This window comes from Rhinatrema bivittatum, chromosome 5, assembly GCF_901001135.1.
Source record: "Rhinatrema bivittatum chromosome 5, aRhiBiv1.1, whole genome shotgun sequence".
NCBI lineage: Eukaryota > Metazoa > Chordata > Amphibia > Gymnophiona > Rhinatrematidae > Rhinatrema > Rhinatrema bivittatum.
The window spans coordinates 347,586,124-347,602,952 of record NC_042619.1 but is presented as its reverse complement, the minus strand read 5'-3'; the positions used below and the strand labels follow the sequence as shown (position 1 = coordinate 347,602,952).

General features: G+C 44.2%; 1 protein-coding gene across 1 annotated transcript in view; it reads left to right on the top strand.

The window, feature by feature from the left end:
* Positions 1–16,829, top strand: part of FGF14 (fibroblast growth factor 14) — a 419,021-nt gene that overhangs the window by 87,393 nt on the left and 314,799 nt on the right. Inside the window, exon 3 of the mRNA XM_029604517.1 lies at positions 12,460–12,563. Coding sequence (XP_029460377.1) covers positions 12,460–12,563 — 104 coding nt within the window. The remainder of the gene's footprint in view (positions 1–12,459; positions 12,564–16,829) is intronic.

Below are 16,829 nucleotides of genomic sequence, written 5' to 3'. Positions count from 1 at the left end.
CTAGGTGTCATAATTGAAAATACATTGAAATCTTCTGCAGTATAGCAGCAGCCAAGAAAGCAAATAGAATGCTAGGGACTATTAGGAAAGGAATGGAGAATAAAACAGTATATATATCATAAAGCCTCTGTATCGCTCCAAGGTGCAACCTCATCTTGAGTATTGTGTGCAGTCCTGGTCACCACATTTCAAAAAAGATATAGGAGAGTTAGAAAAGGTACAGACCAGCGTGACCAAAATGATAAATGGGATGTAACAAATACCCTAGGAAGAAAGGCTAAAGAAAAAGACCCTTCAGCTTGGAGAAGAAACGGCTGAGGGGAGATATGATAGAGGTCTATAAAATAATGAGTGGAAGGAAACAAACGTTAATCAGTTGTTTACTCTTTCAAAAAGAACAAAGACCAGGGGACACACAATGAAGTTACTAGGTAATACGTTTAAAACTAATAAGAGAAAATATTTTTTCACTCAATGCATAATTAAGCTCTAGAATCCATTGCCAGTGGATGTGGTGAAAGCTATTAGTGTAGCTGCATTTAAATATATTTTGGACAAGTTCTAGAGGAAAAGTCCATTAAACATTATTAATGTAGAATTGCAGAAATCCACTGCTTATTCTTGGGATAAGCAGCTTGGAATCTCTCTACCCCTTGGGATCCTGCCAGGTACTTGTGACCTGGTTTGGCTACTGTTGGAAACAGGATACTGGGCTTGCTGGACCTTTGGTCTGAACCAGTATGGCAAGTCATATGTTCTTCTGTTCTTATGCTTGACATATCAGCAGATTTTGATACCATGATTCATAACATCTTGCTTACCTGACAAAGAGATAGAGCTAATAGTGGTGGCTCAGGTTATAACTTGGGAATTCTAGATCACCTTGGAAATTGATTACAACTGGCATTCCCCAGGAATCAGTACTTTTGGCCACCTTATTTAACATATATATGTCACCTCTCTGCAAACTGTTAGCAGGTGTGGCCATAAACTATAGAATCTACAGTGACAAAATTCAGTTTTATTTACCCAGGATGTCATCATGGGATGTTGTTTTTGAGATGGTCTTGGCATATCAAGCTAGCATTAAATGTCGATAAAACAGAGATTACTATCTTACATAGAACACTGTCATTGAATTTTCCTATTCAGTTTGAATTTGAAAGTTGCAAAATACCGATTGTGTGAAATCTGGGAGTAATCCTGTATTCCAAACTATATATGCAGTTGTAAATCAAGAACATGGGAAAGACTTCTCTTTATAAGATCCAAATGCTTCAACGATTGAAGCCATTTCTGTAGCTTATTGTATGCGTCTTCTTGCGAATACAATTTGGGCACTACAAATTGTACAGAACTCTGTGGCCCGCATTTTGTCCAGTGGCAGTATTGGCGAGCATTTCACTCCCATTTTACATGCTTTACATTGACTGCTGGATAATTAGATTAAAGTAGCAACATTAATTCATAATCTGAGCAATGATTTTTTTTGTGTGGGTTTGTGCTAAGCTCTGGATTTACCAACCTTCTCATGCGTTGCAATCGGCACAGCATTGGCTATAAAGGTTCCCTCACTTCGACTAGTTCATCTGATGGAAATGCACGAGAAAGCTTTTTTAGTTGCTGGTCCATTATTTTGGAATACACAGCTTGATTATCTGATGTTGCAAGCGTCATAGGTGTGAGCCCCTCTTTGGCACAACTGATGCAACCTTGGGACAGAGCCCTGAGGTTTGCACTGACAGTGGGCGAATGAGTCAACACGGGCCAGGCTATGACAAGGACCGGGAGACTGAGACTACAGTCAGATACAAGGAGCAGTCTAAGGCTAGAACTAAGACTAGGCTAATGGATCAGGCAAGGCTGAAGCTGAAGACAAGTTTGGACAAGAAACTGAGGAGAGACGTGGAGCAAGGCTGAAGCTGAGGATGGATGTGGAACAAGGATGAAACTGAGGACGGACATGGAACAAGGCTGAAGCTGAAGACAAGCTTGGATGAAGGCTAAACCTGAAAACGTACATGGAGCAAAGCTGAAGCTGAAGACAGCCATGGAGTAAGGCATTGCTGAAGGCAAGGCAGGCTTTGCTGAAAACAAGTCAGGTTTTGCTGAATACAAGGCAAGGCACCTGTTTGCTGAGGCAATGCTGGAGTGTGGAAGGAGCCCTTTTATAGGGTGAGAGACTGTGATGTTATCCAAGAGCACCACGGACCCTTTCAATGAATTTATTTTGGGCATGTGTGCACCTAGGGAATGATCTGGAGACAGTGATTCTGGCAGCTTTCTGCTGCATCATGGTAAGCAGTGTTCTATCACGGTTAGGCCTGCAGGCCTTGAGGTAAGCATAGTTGATGGTCCCATAGGTGATAAGCTCAACGAATCTCCATTCTCTAAGCATCCTGCCCAGGCATCTTCAGCTTCTGGGGAGACTTTGAAGGTACATCTTTATCATCAGGGAACTCAGGTTTCTTTGATTTAGAGGTTGAACTGAAGCAATATTAGTGGACTAGTCTTGTTTTACAGACAACAATCCTTCGGAGGGATAAAAACGTGACTTGTAGGTTCCAAAGTAATCTTGTTGAATGGGGACAGACTCTGCTGTCTTGGCAGTGGCCTCTACCCCACAATGACCAACCTCAGAGGTTTGATCAGTAATATTGTAAGACGCTAGAGCTCCTGGATATGCCTCATAACATAGGCTGGAACAGGAGGTGTATTGGAGCAGCAAATCTGGTACTTCAGGCAAGGTAGTCTGGTATGGAGAACCCAGAGATATGGATGAGGCAGTATAAAGCTCCTGGCAAGATGGACCCCAGTGAATGATCTGTAAGTTGCCCCAGTCAATGGACGGTTGATGGAATCTGAGCCAGGGTAATCCAAGTATATGAGGACTAGATACTTTAGATAGCACATAGAACAGAAGATTTTCTTGGTGAGACCCTATCTGCACAGTGATAGGGAAGGAGGCTGCAGTCATGTGACCAGATAAGGGTTCTCCGTAGAAGAAGAAATAACACAAGGAATGGTCATGCTGGTAGCTGGACAACCAGATTGATATAACAGCAAGTCCTGGATAAAGTTGCCCTGGGCTCCAGACTCTATTAAAGCTTCGGTTCATACAGAGTCTTTTCTGAAGGTGAGGGACACTGATAACATCAATTGTGGAGGAGAAGCAGAATGGTGAAAAACTGCCCTCCCACCTAGTCTTCTTTTTATAGAGTTTCCTGGTTCCTTGGTATACCAATTGACAAAATGTCTTTGTGCTGCGCAGTAGAGACAGAGATTATTCGGTCTTTGTCTTTGTTTTTCATCTACTGAAAGACAGGTGTTACCCAATTGCATGGACTCTTCGAAGGCAAAGATTCTTGTGGGCTCTGGAGCAAAATCCAGGAGATTCGGAGGCTTGAGAACCATGGAAGTGGTTTGATGGGAGGTCTTATTCTACCTTGTTCCTGGAATCTCAGATCTATTCAAATAGCCAAGGCGATAAGTGCTTCTTGGGACAAGGAAAGGTCCCAAGCTATTAGTTCATTTTTTATTCTCCAGGATAATCTTTGCAAAAATGGCAGTTTGACTATCTTCACCCTAAGTGAGTTCAGAAGCTAAGGTACAAAATTCCACGGCATACTCGCCAACTGAGCGAGTGCTTTGATGAATATGAAGAAACTCTGTGGCAGTGAATGAGACGGGCTCTGGTTGGTCAAAGATCAGGTGAAACAGTTGTGTGAAATTTTCCAAGTTCATGAGAAGTAAGTTATCTCGTTCCCACAAGCGGGAAGCCCAGGCAAGAGCAGGATCGTACAACAGGGAAAGGATGTACATAATATTCACACAATCAGAAAAAGGTAAGGTGCTCCCAGTCAATGGACGGGGGCACCTTATGTTTTGTTCTTATGTCATATAATTAATAAGCAATAGCAGCTTGAGATTTATTTAATGTTTGGGTATTTGCCAGGTGTGACTTGGATTGGCCACTGTTGGAAACAGGATACTGGGCTTGATGGGACCCTTGGTATGACCCAGTATGGCATATGTTCTTATGAGCTGGCTGTAACCCGAATTGCATCTTTCAAACATTGAAGAACCCTCTGCATCCCTTAGGGTCACCAATATAACTTGGGAGCTGTATCATGGATTCCATGATTTGGATGGGTGCCGGTGCAAGGTTCACCAAAGCTGCTACTGGGGCTGGGTTGGATGTTGGGTTTGTATAATATCTAAATGCTTGTACAAGGCTTGTAGTACCCATTTAATTGATGAAGTTGCTGCTGGTGCCTGTTGCATGAACCTGTTCAGGAGACATTTCAATTTGGGTTTTTGTTCCTGCATTTGGGTGGCCAATGTAGCAATGGTGAAATATAAACATACATGTAAGGGTAAATTTAACAGGTATCAACATTACATAAGCAATCATCAACCTAATACCTGTATATTATCATTAAATTGTATTTGTAACAAGCTTTAAAAACATTAACATAGTTTACACATATATTGCATCATATTACATATATCAATGCACTCACACCCCACATTCATATTGACAATGTCAATACATCTCACAACATATAGGGGTACATTTTAAAAAACAGCGCGCGCGCAAACAAAAGTAAGTCGGATCTTATAAGATTATAAGTGCTTCACAGTTTTGGACTTCACCACTTCCTCCGGAAGGGCATTCCAGGCATCCACCACTCTCTCCGTGAAGAAATACTTCCTGACATTGGTTCTTGGTCTTCCTCCTTGGAGCCTCAGCTCGTGACCTCTGGTTCTGCTGATTTTTTTCTGACGGAAAAGGTTTGTCGTTGTTTTTGGATTGTTAAAGTTTTTCAAGTATCTGAAAGTCTGAATCATATCACCCCTGCTCCTCCTTTCCTCCAGGGTGTACATATTTAGATTCTTCAATCTCTCCTCGTATGACATCCGATGAAGACCCTCCACCTTTCTGGTCGCCCTTCTCTGTACCGCTTCAATCTTTCTCTGTCTCTTTGTAGATACGGTCTCCAGAACTGAACACAGTACTCCAGGTGAGGCCTCACCAAGGACCTGTACAAGGGGATAATCACTTCCCTTTTCTTACTCGATATTCCTCTCTCTATGCAGCCCAGCATTCTTCTGGCTTTTGCTATCGCCTTGTCGCATTGTTTCGCAGACTTCATATCATTAGACACTATAACCCCTAGGTCCCTCTCCTGCTCTGTGCACATCAGCCTTTCCCCCCCCCCCCCCCCCCCCCCCCATCGAATACAGTTCATTCGGATTTCCACTCCCCATATGCAATTATTCTGTCCCCTAGAGACCATACCCCATTCACAGCCTTCTTTCTCCCTTGGAGACCTTTTTGTCTCTCATGGGGTAATGGCTTGAAAAGGGTTAATTTTGCACATTATTGACAGAAATGAATCTCACTCATAAGCCAGGGGATGTTGTTCATGATCTCAGTCTTTCAAGTAAACTGATAGTGCCCTTCTTAATACTTGCATTGTGCCAAAGAGAGCTTTTTTCCTAGAATTAATAGGTTGTTTTATGTACAGGCAACATATCTAGATGTACCTGGAAATTTTTTTAAATTAGTACAGTGGTGTCAATGCAATTAGGATAATTTCTGCATTTCTCTGTTATATTTTGTTGGTCTCTGATTGCATCATATTTAGTACTTAAGATTATCTTCTCTCTCTCAACAGGTTCCAAAAACTAATCACTTGGTACTGACACTTTTATCATCAATGTCATTTTGTGCGTTTCTCCATTACCACAATATCTTTTTCTGTGTGTGTGAATGGTGGCATTTACTCCCTTGATTCTTATGGAACTGGGGCAAATCGGTGTTTCAGAAAATATGCAAATGAGACTTTCAAAACAATGCATGTGCGCACATTCATCAGCCCGCACCCAGGGACGCGGCTATTTTATACACTATTTGTATATGCACGCACGTTATAAAATAGCCTGACTGCATGCACATGTGCATTCAATTTTAAGTGAGCGTGCGCGTGTGCATGGAAATACCTCTTCGCCCGCATAAATGGGGGATTTGAATAGGCAATCGTGCCAACACCATTGAATTTTTCTAGCTCATTCGTAGTTTTCCCAGTTAAGAGATAGGTCTTCCAACCCCCCCTAGTTTAATAGCCTGCCCTTTTAGCCCCAACATTAAAGCCCCACTAATCTGCCTAGATTTTTTTGTTTTATAAGTTAAACATCATCCAAAGCAGAAGTTATTGACAGGGGACCCCGGCACTCGCGAGTGTGCGCAAGTATTCGTGCACAAATTTCATGTTAAAATCCCGGAACACCCATGCCCCACTCAGAGCACATCTGCACCCCACTCGTTTTTGGAAACTTTTCGTTTTTGCGTGCAGTGACATGCATGTGTGTATCCTGGTGACTTTTAAAATCCGCTTGGCACGTGCTGGCCCAACATATTTGCACATCGCCTAATTGATGCAGGCGTCATGCTTTTAATTCACCTGTGTGTGGGGATTGATGTGCAGGCAGGTATTTTTGGGTGATCGCGCTTAATTCATCTTGACATCATGACCCATGGATGCTCAGAGCAGTTTCTCCATGTCATTGTAGATGTTCCTCGCATCAGATGTGTAGCTTTCAATGTCAGACAAAGGATAATGAAACTGCTAAACTGGGATATAAATTGGGGCATTTAATTCATTTCATGGCTTGGAGTAGGGGAAGCCCAAAATGCCTCGTTATTCACTAATCTGTCTCGTGTGCTTTGGTTTGGCCTCCTGAACGAATGTGACTGCTGGCCTGTCTGAATAGCTGTTCACCCAAAGCCTTCAGAGCCCCTGAGAGAAGGCTCTGCCCTGTGCTGCCTGGCGGCATCACCCATGTAGCATGAATAATTCATAATGCCTATCGATGAGAAAAAAGCAGCTCGCTCCCTGAGAGCTCGGGGCAGTGCCCTGGAAGAGAGGAGAGGAGAAGTGGTGGAGATATGATACAGACCTTCAGATACCTGAAAGGTTTTAATGATGCACCTTCTCCGTTGGAAAGGAAACAGTAGAACTAGAGGTCACAAAATGAAACTCAGAACCAACGTCCGGAAATATTTCTTCATGGAGAGGGTGGTGGATCCCTGGAATGCCCATCCGGAGGAGGTGGTGAAAACAAGAAAAGGGTGCATGGGAGTAACTTGCTGGTGTGGTGGTTACTACCCTATGCCTGTAAACCTTTTGATGCAAATGCAACATTGCTCTTCAATGGCAGTGGGAAAAGGGGAAATGGATTTAGAGAACAACCAAAGAGGGCCCCAACATTTTACTTTCTGAGGAACTGATGAGCATGGGAGTAACCTGCAGGGAGCAGCGGTAACTACCCTTGACAGAAGGCAAGGGATTACTACCCTTAACCAATAAGCCTTGATGCTTTCCGCTCAACTGCAACATCGCTCTCCACTTTGACAGAGGGGGAGAGGGGGAAAGAGGAATTGGATTCAGACGACAACCAACATGGGCCCTGACTTTTGCAATCTGGGGTACTGATACGCAGACATAAGGGAAAATGCACAGGGCTGCTTCTGCGGCCAAGTCCGTAAGCAAAGCCCGTCAAGCAGCACCGTCTGAATTTTCAAGTAGGCGCCTGACCCAGTAAAAATGCTGCCAGCAGTAAAGTTTGTACAGGTTATCAGTTGCTACCCTTAAGAGAAACACGGGGGTGCCCTGCACAGAGCGGCAGTTATTACCTTAAGAGCTTGCTGGGCAGACTGGATGGAGCATTTGGTCCTTTTCTGCTGTCATTACTACCTTACCTGAGACGCCTTTCTGGCCTCTAAATGGGTGAATTAGCCCCGGTACTTTGAGTAATGTCGTAACAGTGGCACAGTTTTCTGCTGCCTGTTTCCCATCCCAGGGTTCTTGCCAGCTGTGTTCTGTGCTGTGAGATGCTCAGAAGGGACCTGACTGCAACACTTTGACATTGATTTATTTTGATTGTGTGGGCAGGATTACAACTGTGGTGTGGTTGAGGGAAGAGATTTTCAAAACAGCCCGCATACTTTCAAATTCTGTGTGGACATTTTACCCACGGACTAGGTACCGGTTCTCAAAAAGAAAGCAGGAGCATATTTTTATTTTAAAAACTGCCTAAGGAAAAATTACCATTAGAGATTTGCACATTTTATCTCTCTGGGGTCGCTTTTTCCCTTTAAAATAAAGCATGTAGTTTTTAAAAATGCAAAACCGTGTGCATTATCGCCTCTCCGCAGATAAAAGGTGCGTGTTGCTGCTGTTGTTCTTGACCATCAGAAAGAGTGGACAATTTTCAGGCCTTTAGTTTACAAGATTAAATCATGATATACCTGGATAAGTTGCCATCTATATCTGTAGATCCCACTGTCTCGTCACGTACAGCTCAAAAGGGACCTTCGTATTCATACTGTGCTAGTGAGAAAGAAGTTCATAATCGCCCCACACTCTCTCGTCCTATACAGTATCGTTCTTTTAGTCCCCATGTCTGGTTATCTTTCTTCTGGGAGAGGTTATTTGTGTGCAGCAGTACAAAGAGCTGCGGGAACGGCAGAACTTGAAATGCCTCATACGTTCTGAGCTAACCATCTCGTTTCAACACCCTGCATCTTTTTCCTTTACTTTTATATTTACCTTCCATGAAGTTAGCATGTGGCACATTTAAAACTAATCGGAGAAAGTTCTTTTTTACTCAACGCACAATTAAACTCTGGAATTTGTTGCCAGAGAATGTGGTTAGTGCAGTTAGTGTAGCTGGGTTTAAAAAAGGATTGGATAAGTTCTTGGAGGAGAAGTCCATTACCTGCTATTAAGTTCACTTAGAGAATAGCCACTGCCATTAGCAATGGTTACATGGAATAGACTTAGTTTTTGGGTACTTGCCAGGTTCTTATGGCCTGGATTGGCCACTGTTGGAAACAGGATGCTGGGCTTGACCCTTGGTCTGACCCAGTATGGCATGTTCTTATATTCTTAATAAGAACACGTTGCGCTTATAATAGCATCCTTTCAGTATAATAACCCACTGTTCTTCTGCCCGACAAAGGTATTCCCAATCTCAGTAGTCTTAAAGTCTAGCATCCCGAACTTCCGGTGGTCTCCTTTTGCCTTTGCTGCTCCTATTTAACCGCACCTAATGATCATGAGCTGAGATATAAGAAAATGCCATACTGGGTCAGACCAAGGGTCCATCAAGCCCAGCATCCTGTTTCCAACAGTGGCCAATCCAGGCCATAAGAACCTGGCAAGTACCCAAAAACTAAGTCTATTCCATGTAACCATTGCTAATGGCAGTGGCTATTCTCTAAGTGAACTTAATAGCAGGTAATGGACTTCTCCTCCAAGAACTTATCCAATCCTTTTTTAAACACAGCTATACTAACTGCACTAACCACATTCTCTGGCAACAAATTCCAGAGTTTAATTGTGCGTTGAGTAAAAAAGAACTTTATCCGATTAGTTTTAAATGTGCCCCATGCTAACTTCATGGAGTGCCCCCTAGTCTTTCTACTATCCGAAAGAGTAAATAACCGATTCACATCTACCCGTTCTAGACCTCTCATGATTTTAAACACCTCTATCATATCCCCCCTCAGTCGTCTCTTCTCCAAGCTGAAAAGTCCTAACTAGTCTTTCCTCATAGGGGAGTTGTTCCATTCCCCTTATCATTTTGGTAGCCCTTCTCTGTACCTTCTCCATCGCAATTATATCTTTTTTGAGATGCGGCGACCAGAATTGTACACAGTATTCAAGGTGCGGTCTCACCATGGAGCGATACAGAGGCATTATGACATTTTCCGTTTTATTCACCATTCCTTTTCTAATAATTCCCAACATTCTGTTTGCTTTTTTGACTGCCGCAGCACACTGTACCGACGATTTCAATGTGTTATCCACTATGACACCTAGATCTCTTTCTTGGGTTGTAGCACCTAATATGGAACCCAACATTGTGTAATTATAGCATGGGTTATTTTTCCCTATATGCATCACCTTGCACTTATCCACATTAAATTTCATCTGCCATTTGGATGCCCAATTTTCCAGTCTCACAAGGTCTTCCTGCAATTTATCACAATCTGCTTGTGATTTAACTACTCTGAACAATTTTGTGTCATCTGCAAATTTGATTATGTCACTCGTATTTCTTTCCAGATCATTTATAAATATATTGAACAGTAAGGGTCCCAATACAGATCCCTGAGGCACTCCACTGTCCACTCCCTTCCACTGAGAAAATTGCCCATTTAATCCTACTCTCTGTTTCCTGTCTTTTAGCCAGTTTGCAATCCACGAAAGGACATCGCCACCTATCCCATGACTTTTTACTTTTCCTAGAAGCCTCTCATGAGGAACTTTGTCAAACGCCTTCTGAAAATCCAAGTATACTACATCTACCGGTTCACCTTTATCCACATGTTTATTAACTCCTTCAAAAAAGTGAAGCAGATTTGTGAGGCAAGACTTGCCCTGGGTAAAGCCATGCTGACTTTGTGCCATTAAACCGTGTCTTTCTATATGTTCTGTGATTTTGATGTTTAGAACACTTTCCACTATTTTTCCTGGCACTGAAGTCAGGCTAACTGGTCTGTAGTTTCCCGGATCGCCCCTGGAGCCCTTTTTAAATATTGGGGTTACATTTGCTAACCTCCAGTCTTCAGGTACAATGGATGATTTTAATGATAAGTTACAAATTTTTACTAATAAGTCTGAAATTTCATTTTTTAGTTCCTTCAGAACTCTGGGGTGTATACCATCCGGTCCAGGTGATTTACTACTCTTCAGTTTGTCAATCAGGCCTACCACATCTTCTAGGTTCACCGTGATTTGATAAACTAGGTTCACCATGATTTGATAAACTATCCCCATTTCCAGCTACCAAGCTCCATCCTGCCTCGGTCTTCCTGAAGGGAATGCAGAATCTCTCCGGTTCTGTTTCTAGAGATGGGATGTGCCAGTCAGCACTCGATTGACTGAAGTCTTCCCCCGGCGATACACATCCTCATCACTGCAGTTTCATGTATGTGTTTGATTAAATCTCTAGCCAGTTCTGCTTGTGCTGGATGTCTGTAGACTACTGTAAGGAGTATCGCCTAGCCAGTTCCCCTTTCCAGGTTAATCACTACACCCTCCATTGCCTCAGGTACAGTCTAAGGACTGATTTCTCAAACGGACAGGACCCCATGTACATGCGTGAGTAGCATGTGTGCGCATACGTACTATTCTATAATCCTGCAGAGTATGCACGTACTTTCAGTTTTGCATGAAAAAAAAAAAGGGGCGCTAGAAGGACATTTTGAGGCACAGTTCAGAAGTGCACGAGGTGTTTGCTAGTTTGTGAGAGATGTATGTGTATACATTTCCAAACTTATTTGTTTGCTTTTATTCCTGTAAATTGACTTGTGCAAGTGACATCAGACTGTTCTGTTTTCTGTAATTTATGGGTGGGAGGTCTGTGTAAACTGGTGGGGTTCAGAGTGAAATGCTAAAGTGGCTTAAGTGAACTGGGGAAGGACTGGGTGAACTGGGAAATGTCTCAGTGAACTAGTGATCCAAGTATGGGCATATTTCCAAAATGGAATATCTGCATACTTTATAAAATACCTGCCTCCATGTTTATTCATGCAGTGCCATGATTATTTTGCATGTAAAATATACTCGTGTGCTTATAAAATGGATAGAGAAAGTATATGCTTTCGGGCATTGGAAATATTCACACGCGTATGGTGTGTGCTTTCAGAGCAGAAATACGCAGTGTTATATTAACTGTGCAGCCCCCGCCACACAGTTTATAAAATGCTAGTGTTAATCGCCGCATGGCCACTTATGCATGCAAATGCTGTACCGCGGATAGGTTTGAAAGCTGGGCTCCCTGCTTGTGAGCTCTCTGGGTCAAGGAAATACATTACTGTACCCGAATGTTGCTCACCTTGGAGCTGCCAATGAAAAGACATGAGCTGAATGTTCACACATTAAGATGTATAAAGCAAAGGCCTTGATTCATGAAGGCACTTCTATCCCCCTCTGAGTGGATAGGGGAAAGTAAGCACAGTAAATAAGTCCCTGTGTGTTTTATTGGGGAAAATATTTAGTAAATCACGCTCAAAGTTCTCTAACCCATGAGCGTGCCCATCGTCGCCCTTGAAATATTCCTCTATATCAGAGTTGCAAGCATGCTTTAATAACGGTGGCGCCTTGCTGCCGATTGCAGTCCTGTGAGGCATCAACGTCATTTGTTATCCAACACTTGTATCATTACTGCAGTGCTGCAGGCATAATTGCTAATTAGATTTACAAGCTGAAGCCTTAAATGTTAAATGCTAACTAAATAAATAGCAATGCTTTTTAAATTATCATAGTTTGAAAAAAAAAAAGATTTGCTCCTTAAAGCTGAAAGATCATTACAATAACCTTCAATTTAATTACCTGTTCACTCCTGACTTATCTGCAATACTTCACCTTTTTTTTTTTTTTCCAGCGTTATTCAACCTTATACCAGTGGGTCTTCGAGTTGTTGCCATCCAAGGACTAAAGACAGGGTTGTATATAGCCATGAACGGAGAAGGCTTCCTCTACACATCAGTAAGTAATGTGTTGCAGACATTCACGGAGAGCATCCTGCTGTATTAAACGGCTTAAACCGAGTTCAGTGCCAAAGTTTGCCAGATGTATTGATCTCAGAGCTCACCGTTGTAATCACGGTGTGATCCGTTCTTCCCTGCCGTGCCAGAAAGGAAGTGCATGGGATAACAGAAAGCCACGGTTCCAGCTTTTATGTCCCACCTGTTTCGCGGCTCAAAATGACCCCGTTAAAACTCCCCAGGTTTCATTACCTGTACTATGGAGCTGCTTGTTTCTGGCGTAGCAATTATTCTTCTGTTTCTGCTGATTTTATATTCTTTGGAAATGTGTGCTTGTAGCAAGTACCGAGAGTCTACTTGAATTAAAATTGATTTTGCACAAGTGAATGGAATTCAGTGAGCGATTTCATCACCGATACATGCATTTGCTTTAGGGTCTGCTGTACTATGGGTTTTCTCCCATTACACACTGCAAGAAAAAAGCTCGGTGAATCCTGTCCTTAGTGAAAGTGCAGCAAACCGAAATGTTTTTCTGATACAGCATTTTGGAGCTGGTGGGGTGGGTTTTTTTTTTTTTTTTTCAGGATTCATGTCTTTATTTTCAAAGCGCTCTTGATTTGTTTCACATATTCCAAGTAGATAATATTTTAATATTTAGAGCATAAAAAAAGTAAACTCTGTAACAGGAGGAGCTCTCTGGATAGCTCCTCCTGTTACAGAGATACTTGAAAATCAAGTAGGGAAAACTGTATGCACTATGAAGGTAATGAACATTTTTATAAAGGCGAAAATGTCTGACAACATATGAAACCTTGCAAAATGTCTTTTATCGTGCAGCATTTGAAGTATTTTCAGTGAGTAGCCATGTACAATAAATATAACAAACATCCTCACCATCAATACATTTGAAGGCCTGCACAGTCCTGTAAATCAATTGTAGATCTATGGTTATGTACCTATTGCTTCATATTTCTTTCAAGCCGTATAGTGCTGGGCTGCCTGCTTTCTGCTATCGCTTGAGGGACCAATTGGAGAGATAAATCTCAGGGCATGCCATGAAGGACACAGTACGTTTAATCTATTTTCAGTGTTTTGTACAACAACCCTCCCTAACTCAGACTCTGAGAAACAGATGTAGAGCATCACTTAACACATCCAAAGGAAACCCAAAGGTAAAAGTAGCGAGGCTGATATTCAATCGGTGCAGTGGTCCCCCGACCCCACCCCCCGACCCCCCCCCCCAGCCAGGATATCCACAATGAATATGCATGAGAGAAAATTTGCATGTTATGGAGGCGGTGCATGCAGATTTCCTCTCACGCATATTCTTTGTGGATATCCTGAAAACCCCAGACTGGCTGGGGGGGGGGGGTCCCCAGGACAGCGTTGGGAGCCACCGGGCTAGTGGGATATAGCTCTCCGCCTAACGGCGCGGCTGGGCTGCTGAATATACAAGGCTATCTTGAAACGAAGCAGATAAGTGTGACCGATTTAACTTTAGGGCAGCCCTGCGGCGCGACCAGAGTTAGCCGCACTGGCTGAGTGGCTAATTCCGAATATCAGAATTAGCTGCATAACACGTGCGAGAAATTCTGGCCCGCCCCAAAATGCCTCCCATCCACCCCCATCTTATACGGCTAAATTCCAGCCAAATAAGTCATTGAGTGGCTAGAATTTAACCGCACACGGCTTTAAATATAGCCAGCTAGCCCCTTAGACGGATCACTTTTCAGTCATCCATGGAAATAGCTTTTGAATATTGACCCCCACCCTGTTTGGGACACCTAGTGTGATGCAGGAAATCCTTTGTCTAGGCCTGACAGTGAAATATGCCGCTGCCAATTAATACGAAAACTAAAATAGCACTTACTTGACTTTGAAGAGAACCGGAGTTCTCACCAATAATAAATGAGCAGCTTATCCCTAAATCTCTTAAGAGATTTCCTTGCAGAATAAAATGATATTATTTTATCATATTATAACTATATACATGCTCTTCACAATCACAGTTTTCTCCCTTTCCTGCTGTACATCATACAAAATATATCATTCATTTAAAACCAGGGGGGTTTTTTTTTCGTAAATTCTAAAGGATTTTTACTTCATTCCCAAACGACCTGAACGTAGTTCAGTCAGTGGACTTCCTTGGGAGGGGTGAAGAGGCCAGCGACTATAAATACTGTACAGTTGTTGCGCATGGAGGCGGACCCTTGTCATTGAGCAGTGTAGGACGGCTCCCTGGTTGGGCCCTGCCCCCAAGGGCCCATCTCCTCCTGTGCACCTGCTCCCAGGGGGGGCGGAGCACAGGAGGAGACAAAGGCTAGGAGGAGCTTCACCACTGGAAGCCCGCAGTCCCCCCGGGTGCAGCCCTCAGCCCTTGGGGACCCGGGCCGCTTGGACTTAGGTGGGCCTCGCAGGGTCTCCCGGAGAGGAAGTAGAGGGGTGTGCCCACCAGTTGGAAGAGAGGGCGGTCGGTCACTGGACTGTAGGCCTGGAGTATCAGAGAAGGCCAATTTAGCGTAAGCGATGACAAGGCAAGGGACAGAGCCAGAACCAAGAAGGCGTGGTCAATGGCAGCTGGGGTCAGGTTCCGAGGATCAGTCCGAGGGAAGTCACTCAAAGCAGGAGTCAATACCAGGAATCAGTCCGAGAGTAGTCAACGAAGCAGGGGTCAGGTTCCAGAGGTCAGATGAGATCATGAAGGCAGGCAGAGGTCAGAATCCAGGCAGTGGTCAGAATGGTCAATGAAGCAGGCAGAGGTCAGTACCAGAGAGTCAGTCCGAAGGTACTACCTGGGGAGACAGGGACAGACAGACGCTGGAACAGAAGGATGCGGGAATGGAAGGACTCTGGAACAAGGCTGGAACAAAACTAGAGCAAGACTGTGAACGCGGAGGCAAACTAGTCCACTTACAGTGCTGACCCGATTTCCAAGGCAAGGAAGTGCAGGCAGGGACTTCCTTAAGTAGTACGTTCAGTCCGGGCGCGCGCCGCGGAGCTAGACCCGCCCCTGGCCCTACAAGAGACCGGGCGGTCCCCGCGCCTAGGGGGCGTGGCCAATGCCAAGGAGGACGCCGAACTCCGGCATGAGGCCTGGTGCGCAGTGGAAGGCCCGGCGACCACCGCCGCGGGACGCCAAGGCCTGGAGGAGCTCGCGGCTGCCACTGGGGAGGCCGACCCATGACCTGCAGAGGAGCTAGAGAGGTGAGCAGGCCCGTGCAACAACAATAGTCCGGGCAGATAGCTATCAATAATCTCCTGAAAGCCCACACACACACAATCTGCACGCCTGCCCAAATATAGCACAGGAAAAATATCTGCTTTTACACAGGTCGGTGAAAAGAGAGAGACGAGCAACAGCCAAAGATTTGTATGGCACCAGGGAAAAATGTGTCTTTGTGATATTCCTTACAATGCGCCATTTTCTGCTTTTTTTGGGGGGTTTTTTTTTCACTTTTGGACTGTTTTGTGTACTTTTTCTTGCTTCATTTGCCTTTCATTTTAAATCTTTGCTCAGCCCTCACTCCCCCTATGCATTTTTTCCATCCCTTGTCCAGCCCTCTCCTTCCAGCCTCTCTCCTTTTGAGGTCCTTCCTCTCCTCCACCCAACCTCTCTTTCCCTTCCACCCCTCCAGACAGCCTCTTCCGCCTCCCCTTACGTCAGCCGGCTTTTCTAACCTCCCACAGCCAGCCTCTTCCTCCCGGCCCTGCTCCCATCAGCCCCACTCAAACTCTTACCGTGTTTCCTTCTTATTTTTCAATGTAAATAGTATTCTGCTTGGATAATGCTATTCATTATCTCTGTAAGCCGCTGTGAGCTGCCCCGGGAACAAGCGACTTAAAAGAACCGTGCAGACAAGCAAATCAAATAAATAGGCCGAGTCCTTCCTCCAGCTAGTCAGCCTCTGTCCAGCTTCTCTCCTGCCTCTGTCCACTCTGCCTGTCTCTCCAAACTTGGCAGGTCGGTGGAAGATGGCGGCCCCAGGCGCCGGTGGCGGTTTCCTCTCCTCAGGCTGTTGTGAGGGACAGCGGCTCTTCTCAGGCCTGAATTAGGCCCAGGCCAGTGTCTCCTCGCCATCCTTTCCGTGGGTTTAGTCTGCGAGCCCTGGCCGATAGCAGCTTCTTTCCCTGGCCCTCCATGTAAAATTTCCAAATGCGTTCAATACATTTCAGTAGTGTGGAAGCATTTGTACAGGTTTTCTGTTCTCTGTTTCTTCTGCGTGTGCTGTTATTATTATACATTCGCGCTTCATTTGTCTATCTGCGC